General features: G+C 36.6%; 1 protein-coding gene across 1 annotated transcript; it reads right to left on the bottom strand.

Annotated features, from left to right (window-relative positions):
• Positions 1-227: 227 nt before the first annotated feature.
• Positions 228-2,417, bottom strand: LOC114188838 (uncharacterized). Its single transcript, XM_028077495.2, has 2 exons — positions 2,119-2,417; positions 228-1,666 (listed from the first exon to the last, which is right to left on the bottom strand). Exons 1-2 carry the CDS (start codon positions 2,405-2,407, stop codon positions 1,188-1,190), a joined length of 768 nt encoding a protein of 255 aa, XP_027933296.2. The 5' UTR covers positions 2,408-2,417; the 3' UTR covers positions 228-1,187.
• Positions 2,418-11,874: the final 9,457 nt, after the last annotated feature.

Here is an 11,874-nt window from a genome sequence, read left to right as displayed (position 1 = left end):
ATAAAGAATACTAGTTCAAAACTAATTATGCAACAGCTTGAACACCATGGTTATCATACTAATTAAATTTCTATTTCTAATATTATGTACGATTTTTAGTGATAAAATAGTACAATATATATATATATATATATATATATATATATATATATATATAATTATAAATTAATATAAATGAATGAATTATACGTTTATAAGATAATAATAGTCGACAAAATAATTTATATTAATTATATGAATACATGCAAAAATATGTATTTTCATTTATCACAAATATATTTTATATTGAATAAAAGCTAAATATGAAAATTATGTTTTCTTAACTGATCAGTTCGACTGTCCACATCTTTGAAGTATTGACAGGTTGAATCAGTCAAGCCAATCAGATTTTTTATATCAATTGATCAAATTTACTTTGGTAATTAACAGGCTAATGGCTGCATCATTTCTATAATGTTATATAAGTTTGAAATAACTATTATCAAAGTTAATAGACTTGTACATAATATTTTTATTGAATGATAATATGAAAATAATCACATTTCTTATCAAGCATTTTTTAAAACACATAATTGACCACTTGTGCTATATTCTGATTTAAATAAACAAAGTTATAATAACCCTGTTTTGATTATTCTTCCTGTTATTTCTTATACTAAAGTGTCACTCTCTGGCTTTAAAGTTGGGTAGTTATGCATACCAAATTCCAGTTGTTATGAATCTTATTTCTCTGAAATCTTAATGGTTTATTTGATATGGTCTTATATATGAAAACTACAAAAAGCCAAAGAAAAAAGAAGACAAAACTATAGTCAAGTATTAGACAATTTATTAACTCAGAGTCTGCATAATTTTATAGTAGTGGTAGGTTTCTGATAAAGATTAATCATTAATTAAAAATCTGAAAAATATTTTATATCATGCTAACAATATAAATAAATTAAAGATATGGTCATGCCTTGACCGGTTCTCCATTACCAATTATCATATATGACTTGTATTTCTGTGAAAACATTCCTCTTGCAACTGCATCACTGTTATTAATGGTATCAAGTTATTATTTTATAGAGAATGATGTTTTAAAAACTACATTTTTGATGACTTTTCTTATTATCTGAAAAGGACATTGTAAGAAAAATTGTTAAAAAAATATTTTTCTTATTTTAACTATCGAAGCTATGATTAATTCACAATGAAGGTGAATTTTCCACAGACGTTTGCATATCAATCTTACAATCTATGTACGTTGAGGCATTACCATGACCATGAAAAACTGCACCTGTGTTAACAATATTGACACTTTGATTACGAGAAGCACCACATGCGAAGAGGATATACTCTTTTCCTTTAAACTCACTCTCAGCGAAGGCTCTCATAGCTTTTGATGGCTTTCCTTTTTCCACAAGCTGAATCGGTGACCCTTTTGGACATTCTTCTCTTACAACTGAACCCTCACATTCGAAAGGGCCTCTAATGTTTGCCCTAATTCCTGTCTCTTTGTCACACTCAATGATCACATGATATCTGATATGCCTTGTAAGAGTCACTCTATATGAGTGAAAAAACTCCCAAGAAACCGTCTCCACAGAACCGTTGCTTTCAACTTTGCGCATCACTTCATAAAAACAACTTTTCCTTCCACAAAGATCGCTCAGAGAGTCCTCACCTGCATATTCACAAGCAGAAGGTGAGCATGAACCCAGTTAGGAAAAAACATGTACGGTCAGTAAACCTAAAATCTAGATTTTTTTTATCTGGTCAAATTTGTCCAGATATTAACATAGAAGTCGCGCGAAGTTCTCACAACTTTGTTTTCATATGATATCATAACAAAATACGTATAAGTTGTGTGAAGTCCCGGAGACTTTGTTTTTGAAATGATGAATTCACATAACTTATTGTCATGAATTCACACAACTTATTCAATGATCAGTAATATGTTTTTGACTTGTTATCTTTGTAAGATCGGGACAAATTTGTTCAACATATGAAAAAAAAAAAAAAACCTTAAAACTAAGTTTTAGGTTTACTGACAAAACAAACTTGTACAGAAAAACCCTGATGATTGGTTTTCCATTTTGAAAAAATCTCTCGAAGCTTTCTTGAACTTTCACTCACCCTTGTACTGAGTCTGTTGAGAAGTGTCATCTACGACCACTCTCACTTGCAGAAAGTTGAAACAGTTCATGGCGTCTCTTTGAGCAGCGACCTCCATGTGAAATAAGCGAACTGGATGATGATCACACACAGACTCTGCCAGTCTCAACAGCACCCTTTCTGGACTCACTTTCAAACGGAAAATGCTACGCTTGGATTTGTCGGTGAGGGAAGTGCATATGAGAGCAATCTTTTCAGGAAATGCAGGACTTGACCATTTATGAAGTTTCATACTCAATCCATTACCCATGTTATCTTAAGTTATGTATATGCTTGAAATGATTTTCTATATATACAGCTAACTAACTAAGGGTTTTCGTTAAAGAAGGAAGGAAATAGTGGGTCCTATTCCTTCACTAAATTATTTACACAACATTTAATAGCGTGGAAGAAAAAAATTCAATTTGAAGTCCTGATTAATTGAGTTATTAATGTTGGATTAGGTAATTGTCACAATGAAGATTTTTCTACAAATAGCATTCACATATAATGTTGTTATATATATATATATATATATATATATATATATATATATATATATATATATATATATATATATATAATATGTTATATAATATATTAGTATAGTTGTTGGAGTGTATGACTACGATAATGAACAGAGGATTACTTAATTTGATGAAGAATTTTGTGGTTTATCTATGTTGGATATTAGAGTAATAATACAAGTACTCACGATTTAAATAAAATGAGAAAAATATCGATAATAGACAAAAATAAAATTTTACTAGTGGAAGAAATTACAAACCTTTCTCTCTTATGCTCTCATGGAGAAAATAATGACAATTTCTCTCTTGAAAATAGAAAAAATAAATACAAGCAGAACCTTAAAAAAGAAATTAACATTCTTCCTTAATATGTCTCTTAAAGCATTAAAGTAAAAGGAAAAGATTTTGGGATGTGTTCCCAAGAAAACATCAGGCTTCCTTAACATTGTTTTCTACCTTTTATTGATGTTAAGTTTTGTGAATAAAATCAACTCCTACATAACTTTTATCTTGTTTAATCCTCTAGTTTATGTTGTTTTTACATTGTTTCGTATTTTAGTTGTTTTATGCTTTTTTACTTCTAATCTCTATTATGAGTGTGTGAAATAAAACAATAGGAAGCAATTCTGGTGGAAGAAAACAAGCTAAAGCTCAAGGAAGCATGATTGGACATGAAATATTGACTTTTACACAAATAATCATGTCGAGGGGCACCGAGATCAAGTCCAACACTGCAAACATGGAGAAAGGACTCACCTATATGTATATACTGTAAGACCCGTAGAATTTAATTAATTAAATAAATAATTAATTAATAAATACGGGAGGGGAAGTAATTATGACATTAAATTATGGTTGGTATGCCGTGAAAAAGTACTAGCTCAAGTGGTTGAGAGTACTTAAATTGTGTGAGAGGACTTGGGTTTGAATCCTATGTATGCTAACTTTTGTGTTATTGTTTTATTATTTAAATCTATGTAATCATGTTCTGGTATGATATGATGTCTGAATTGGATTTGTTAAGCATGAAACATGACTTGGTTGAATTGGTTGTGTAATTACTTTGTGATTGAATGGTTATGGGTTCAAATCTTGGAGAACCAAACTAAAAACATTATTTTTGGCATTTTGGCTTTGAATTGAATATGAAAGGTTGGGAAAAACCCTAGATAGTTGAGAGGCAGCCTTGGGTAGCTGAAAAACATATCATAAACCTGAATTAGTGATCATTGGAGTATCTCAAACAATTCAATTTAAGCGAAGGAATTCCAGGTTAGGGGAGCTGGACTCCGTAAAATTTATGCATATGATTATAAATGTGTAACTGTATGGTATATTGGTTGTTGCGTACTGTTAAAGCCTTCATAATTTTGCATTTCTGGAATTTTCCAGAAACTGCCTAGCGGGTGATGAACCACCGCCAGGCGACTCATGCTATTTGGTGTGTTCTGGGTTCCTGGAAGAGGAACCGCCTGGCGGCACATTCCCGGCCGCCAGGCGACGCAAAGCGTCTTAGCTATTTTCTGGGTTTGCTGATGAGGCGCCTGGCGGGACTGGTTGAACCGCCAGGCGGTGCGAGGTATTTTGACTCGTTTTTGGGTTTTCTGGAATTCTGGGTGAAATCTGATCGGGGCAAAAGGCAGTGGTGATCCTTATAGAAGGGTAATGTTGACCAACAGTAGGTATAACCACCTAATCGAAGGCTTAAATGAATGGAACAATGAATATGAGTTAGGGTTGAATGTATGTTATCAGAAATCACAAATTGGAATGTGTTACTGTGAATTGGACATAGGAATTGGTGATCAATGAAGGTATAAAATAAATTGTTATGATTGTGCTGGGATTAGTTTTGTGTGTATTCATAAAGATGGAAAAATGGTCGAGCATTGGGTGCAGGAGGAATCTGGGAAGTCTCAAAACTGATGCACCGCCTGGCGGCGCGAAACTGGCCGCTAGGCGACGTTGGTGACAGTGCAGGGGGAGTGCTTTTCGTGATCGAGCGGGTGTTGAGGGTCAGTGGGAGCTTGGTGTAAAAATGAGTGCATTCGGTTGAAGCTCGAAGTCATAGGGATGGGAGTTAATGGAATGAAATTACCTAGATGGTGGATAGGGTAGGCGAGGATGAGTATATTAGAGTCACGGGGGATAATTGTAATTGAGGTTTGGTATGAGTCATAGAACTGTGTGAGTGCAATATTGGACCTTGAGAGGTCTGGTTGGACGGTGGTACTGTAATCTGAGGATAGTGGAAATAAGTATAAAATATAGTGAGATAAACCTGCATAATTAAATAGGCTATAAAAGAGGAAGGAAATGAGGACAAGTATTGTAGGAGCATGGGTACTGTTTAGAAAAAAAAAAGGGTGAGTTATACTAAATTATAACAAGAGTACGTGAATCTAGACTAGGAAATGGTTTCAAGTAAGGTACCCCAGTGATGTAGGGGCACTGTGACTAGTCAAGTCTAAGAGACTTGTTATGATTCAGTTAGGGAGAAGAGCATTGGGAGCTAGAAGCTGTGAACGATGAAAACACGTGACAGGGGACTCAATTGGAGTGCTGCTGTACTGATACAGCGCCTGGCGGCGTGATTGGGTCCGCCATGCGATAGTTTGGTAACAGAGGGCAACTGAGTGGCCGACGCCTGGCGGTGAGCATAATACCGCCAGGCGGTGCCTGCTGTGAGATGAATTTTGAGGCGCTGTGCGCCTGACGGTACGCGACACCTGCCAGGCGGTCTGGGAGCTGACAGCGCCTGACGACACGTGTCCCCCGCCAGGCGATTTATACTGCTGCAGCTTTGAGTTTCATTTATGAATTTGTGATCTATAGTGCGTCTAGTGGTGCTTTAAGGGGGAGATTGCTGGTGTTCCTTGAGTTGTGGCTCGGAACGTATCCCTTGAGTTATGGCTCGGGATAGGGGTTAAGCACGTGGTATTCCTTGAGTTGTGGCTCGGAATAGCATCTCTTGAGTTGTGGCTCGGGATGGCAGATGGACACGAGGAACCCTTGAGTTGTGGCTCGGGTTGGCGAGTGTTGCCGGTGTGAGTGTGCTGGTTGTGGCCAGTATGGATGGGTCCAGATGGATTGCCCTCCTCAGTTGTTGGCTGACGAGTTTGGTAGTCTTGGGATGATACGGACTATGTTCGTATATGGGAACTCTACCTGGCGTTGCGGTGTATGATCCGTAGCATGTTTTCCCGCACGTGCTCTATCGGTTGTGACCGATAGGTATGGCAGCAAGTCACCTTGAAGTAATCCTTAGACGTTGTAGAACACGAATAATCTGATTGGGGGTCAAATGGTAGGAATTAAAGAATAGGGCAATGTGAGATGTTTATGTTATGTACGATCTCTTGTGTTTATATGCTTATGTTTCTGTAACTTTATATATATGATTTAATTATTAAGCTCACCCTATCTGCGTGTGTGTGGCGATGATCGTGTACGCGGTACACGGGAGCAGATGTTGGTGATGCAGGTGGCTCTGGTGCAGCCTAGTCGCGGAGAGGGGATTGACTTGGGGAAACTCTTACGTTATCTACTTGTTTTTGAAAACATTTGTAAACCCTGATGGGTGACTTGATAATATTGTGGATTTTGGTTTTGTAATGGACGTTGTAAACTTTATACGCTCATTTAATAAAGTTTTAATTTTCCCACGTTTTGGGAAAATGAGGTATTATTAAACGCACTGTTTTATTTATTTCATTTATTTATTTATAAATCAGTAATATCCTGACGGGATGTTACATATACTGCCTTGGACAACCCTTGGAAGGCCAAAAAATGATCATTAGGTGCCAGGGTCACTCGCTGGGCGAGCTGGTGGCTCACTGGGCGAAAATGACAAATCAGAACTGTAGTATTCGAGTCGCTGGGCGAAAATATGGCTCGCCCAGTGAGTTGCATGTCCGAGAACGTCGATTCTAGGCCTCGCTGGGCGAGTGTGAAGTCGCTGGGCAAGAATATCGACCCCAATACGCGAATATGGTTATTTAATCATGTTTCTACGAGAGTATTAAGGGATTTCTCATTTTTTCACGAAGAGAAACACCTTGGGTGCTTGGGAGAGGCTCTTGGAGGCTATTAGGGGTGTTGGGAAACTCTCCCTTCTCCTTCCTGGGTTTCCTTCTTCATCCATGGAGGTTTCACCCCTTTTGGGTTGGAGAGGATGATAGGCTACGAAATTGGAGACGAAGATGCGAATGGGAGGCGCAATTGGAGCATGGAGCAGTATTCAAGAACCTTGAGAGAGGGATTGTTTCTACTTTATGGTTCCAATTTCTTCCCTATTCTTCAATTTTGTAAAACCGTAGGTTCTCCACCATGGAGAGCAATTTTTATTTGTTGAGATTAGATGTAAAACATTGAATTCTTATGTAAAATTGTGTTGTTAATTTATATGATTTTTCAATTCATGTTAGTATTTGATTTCCATGCTTAATTCTTGATGTGGATTGTTCCCATGCTTGATTTATGATTCTTGAGGTGTTGGAAAACATCTTTAGAATCTAGATTTGAAATTAAATACCTAATGGATGCTTGTATCTAGGAATAGAACTTGGTTCATTAGTAATCTTAGATTCTTGAAACTAATGCATGATTTCACTTGTTGAGGGTTCAAGGAATTGAAACTTGATGAGTAATCATAGGCTTAAAGGCTCTAGGAATAGGATTTGAGTATTCTTGTGAATTGATTTTAACATGAATATAGAATTGGGATAATTTTGAATGCATGAGAATGAAATGGTTGAAGTCTAATCTTGACAAATTGTAAATACACTATGTTAATTTCTTGTTTCACACCAACTGTTTCATAAAATACAAAAAAGTTTCCATTGTGTTTGTGTGAACTTTGTGTCTAATTGAGTCATGAATTGCGAGAGTTATCATGTGTTGCACAAGTCCCTTGGGAGAGAACGATAAAATACTTATTACTTGCTATGTGCGACCGGTGCACTTGCCGTGTTGGTTTTTCACTAACAAGTTTTTGGCACCGTTGCCGGGGACTTGTGTTCCAACACAAGACAATTGGAGCATTTGTGACTCTTTTAGACTTTGTTGTTTGTTTCTTTGTTGTGCTTTCCTTTATGTAGTTTGTCTATAGATGTTTATGCTTTCCATTGATTTGGTTTGTGCTTAATGCTTGTCTTGGGGTACGCCTTAGAGCATGATGTAGTTGTTGGAAGGTCCTAGGAATGGGATTTCGGCAGCCTACCTAACCAAATCAAACCATATAGCACAAGTCACCAGGGATGAAATTATGTGTTTGGCCCCCACTGTTCTGGTTCTTAATGCAAGTCTTGATGCATGCTTAGGCCAAGGGATTGGTTAAGGTGTGTTGGGCTTAAATAAGCACAAGAGGAATCTGAGTGTTTTTACCTTAAAGAACGGGGAAAGTAGTATTCATCATCGTTTGAGAGTACTGAGTGATCTTACAACAAGAGGGATCTGAGTGAGGTTACTTGGGAAATCTGTTTTAATCATTCTGCATATTAGAATTATTGTTTGGTTGGTGTGCTTGTGTTTATGTTCTGCATTTTTTTTTTGCTTGTGATTTTTATTTATTTTTCTTTCAATTATCTTCCTTGTCTTTATGTTTTTCAATTTTCAATTCTCAAGACTTCTACAAAAATGTGGGCTAACCAGTTTGTTCGAGTATCTTTTGTGTTCTTGTGAGTGCTAGGTATTGATAATGATGAGAAAGAAGACACAAGGAGCAAAGAGATTTGAGCAGCAGGCGTACCCGCCAAAAAAAAAGAGAGTTTGTTTTCTTTCCTTTTCTATTTTCATTGTTTGCTTTCAATAATCAAAAAGTGTGACTTGGCTGGTCTGACAAATATGATGCACTTGGTTTTATGACTTTGAGTGAGTTTGCATGACTTTGATGAGAACCATTTATGTTTGCTCATAAGTTGATTTTGGATTACATTGAGAGTATGACGTGGTCTTGTGAAAACTTGTGCTTGTGGTTGTACTCATGTTTGTATGCTAAGAATGTTGATATTGTTTTTACTGCGATTAATGACTATGGCATGGTGTATGACAACCTTAAGAAACCAAAGAACTAAACCGGGTGAGATTTTGTGCCTCAGAGTTTATATCTATTGAGTGTTACCACTATTGACATACAATTAATTTTGCTTGATTTTCATTGCTAGTTGTTCTTCATTAGCTTGTTTATATATACACAAGGCACTTTCTTTCTTTCCTTGCATCATAGTTAAACCCAAAAAGCCAACTATGTTTTCAAAGATTAGAACCTTTGTGTTAGTTGTTTGAGCATTAAAAGTACATTTCCTTCATCTTTGAACCTTGGAGCCTTGTTGAAAATGATTGACCACCTCACCTTAAGTGGAGAGAACAAACATTTCATGGTCATTAGTGTGATTCAAGTGTGGGGGAAATTACCAAAGAGGGGAAGCATGAAGATCATAATAGAATTGGTTGTGGTTGATATGATGCCATCTTGTAAATATGTCCCATACAAAAGCAAATGAAAAAAAAGAAAAAAAAAGAAAAAGAAAAAGAAAATGATGAATAATTTGATTGCAAGATGGTGTTGGTTGTATTCTATTTTTCAAGTATAAGAGAGTAGAATGTAAAGATTGCCAAAATGATTTGATTGCTCTCTTTGTTCATTCATGCTACCTAGAAAAACCAATTTCCTTCATAGCCTAATCACAATTCACTAAATAAAGTCCTTGTTGTGTTTGCATGTTTTGAAAACTCTTGGCTCTTGAAATGAAAAGCAAAGTCAAATTGTGTGCAATTAGTGGTAGATGAGAGAATGACACACCCTTATACACTAGTGTGCTTGAGTGAAACACTTTTTCCAGTGAGAATTGATTTCTTGGGTTGATCAACGGAACATTTTTGCCATAGTTGTTAATCTCTCTTAAAACATGTATATTCATTCTTGTGATGTTTACATTGTGGGCAACATAGCTAAGGATTTGACAGATTACATATCTTATCTTTGTATTGGTTTTGTAAGGAGAGCATTCATGAATGTTATCTAAATTGATTGTGTGAACTTGCTTCCTAGTTGTTCGACCTTTGTCTAGTAGATGTCTTTCTAGGCCAAGTTATCTCTTGCTTGAGGACAAGCAAGGTTTTAAGTGTGGGGGAGTTTGATAACGTTGTTTTGTACCTTTTATTGATGTTAAGTTTTGTGAATAAAATCAACTCTTACATAACTTTTATCTTGTTTAATCCTCTAGTTTATGTTGTTTTTACATTGTTTCGTATTTTAGTTGTTTTATGCTTTTTTACTTCTAATCTCTATTATGAGTGTGTGAAATAAAACAATAGGAAGCAATTCTGGTGGAAGAAAACAAGGTAAAGCTCAAGGAAGCATGATTGAACATGAAAGATTGACTTTTACACAAATAATCATGTCGAGGGGCACCGAGATCAAGTCCAGCACTGCAAACATGGAGAAAAGACTCACCTATATGTATATACTGCCTTGGACAACCCTTGGAAGGCCAAAAAATGATCATTAGGTGTCAGGGTCACTCGCTGGGCGAGCTGGTGGCTCGCTAGGCGAAAATGACAGACCAGAACTGCAGTATTCGAGTCGCTGGGCGAAAATGTGGCTCGCCCAGTGAGTTGCATGTCCGAGAACGTCGATTCTAGGCCTCGCTGGGCGAGTGTGAAGTCGCTGGGCAAGAATATCGACCCCAATACGCGAATATGGTTATTTAATCATGTTTCTACGAGAGTATTAAGGGATTCCTCATTTTTTCACGAAGAGAAACACCTTGGGTGCTTGGGAGAGGCTCTTGGAGGCTATTAGGGGTGTTGGGAAACTCTCCCTTCTCCTTCCTGGGTTTCCTTCTTCATCCATGGAGGTTTCACCCCTTTTGGGTTGGAGAGGATGATGGGCTACGAAATTGGAGACGAAGATGCGAATGGGAGGCGCAATTGGAGCATGGAGCAATATTCAAGAACCTTGGGAGAGGGATTGTTTCTACTTTATGGTTCCAATTTCTTCCCTATTCTTCAATTTTGTAAAACCCTAGGTTCTCCACCATGGAGAGCAATTTTTATTTGTTGAGATTAGATGTAAAACATTGAATTCTTGTGTAAAATTGTGTTGTTAATTTATATGATTTTTCAATTCATGTTAGTATTTGATTTCCATGCTTAATTCTTGATGTGGATTGTTCCCATGCTTGATTTATGATTCTTAAGGTGTTGGAAAACATCTTTAGAATCTAGATTTGAAATTAAATACCTAATGGATGCTTGTATCTAGAATAGAACTTGGTTCATTAGTAATCTTAGATTCTTGAAACTAATGCATGATTTCACTTGTGAGGATTCAAGGAATTGAAACTTGATGAGTAATCATAGGCTTAAAGGCTCTAGGAATAGGATTTGAGTATTCTTGTGAATTGATTTTAACATGAATATAGAATTGGGATAATTTTGAATGCATGAGAATGAAATGGTTGAAGTCTAATCTTGACAAATTGTAAATACACTATGTTAATTTCTTGTTTCACACCAACTGTTTCATAAAATACAAAAAAGTTTCCATTGTGTTTGTGTGAACTTTGTGTCTAATTGAGTCATGAATTGCGAGAGTTATCATGCGTTGCACAAGTCCCTTGGGAGAGAACGATAAAATACTTATTACTTGCTATGTGCGACCGGTGCACTTGCCATGTTGGTTTTTCACTAACAAAGATTTTGATGAAATTAATCAAATCTTCACACAATACTTTATTCTTTACCATTATGTCGCAATACCCGAGGTTCCTTTAATGTATCTCAGGATCCTCTTAACCGTACTTCAATGCTCTTCACCCAGATTTTCCATGATCCTACTGACCACTCCCATTACTTGTGCAATGTCTAGTCTTGTACAAATCGTAGCATACATAAGGATACTCACCACCCATGCATATGGTACTCGAGATATCTCCGTCCTCTTTGTTTCACTGCTAGAACTCATACTGGAGGATTTCATACAATTGATAGGATGGGGTACAAATTGGCTTGCAATCTTGAATATTGAAACGCCACAAGATTTTCAGTAAGTATCTGCCCCGTACCCTACCAGCCGGATAAATATATGCCCCGTAGCCGTACCAATATCCGTCGGGTATCCGTTATGCGGGTACCCACGTAATTTTTTAATATACATGGGTACCGCAGATCTTTAAAAAAAATAAAAATAAATATTTAACAACAT

Source organism: Vigna unguiculata, chromosome 6, assembly GCF_037176805.1.
Source record: "Vigna unguiculata cultivar grain cowpea cultivar isolate G323 ecotype 2 chromosome 6, ASM3717680v1, whole genome shotgun sequence".
NCBI lineage: Eukaryota > Viridiplantae > Streptophyta > Magnoliopsida > Fabales > Fabaceae > Vigna > Vigna unguiculata.
Note: the sequence above shows the minus strand (reverse complement) of the source record. Positions and strands in the feature narration are given on the sequence as shown.

Coding starts and splice junctions, on each gene's coding strand:
- LOC114188838 (XM_028077495.2), bottom strand. CDS start 2,407: ATGGGTAATGGATTGAGTATGAAACTTCATAAATGGTCAAGTCCTGCA. Junction 1,667..2,118: donor TCAACAGACTCAGTACAAGG/GTGAGTGAAAGT, acceptor GTGAATATGCAG/GTGAGGACTCTCTGAGCGAT.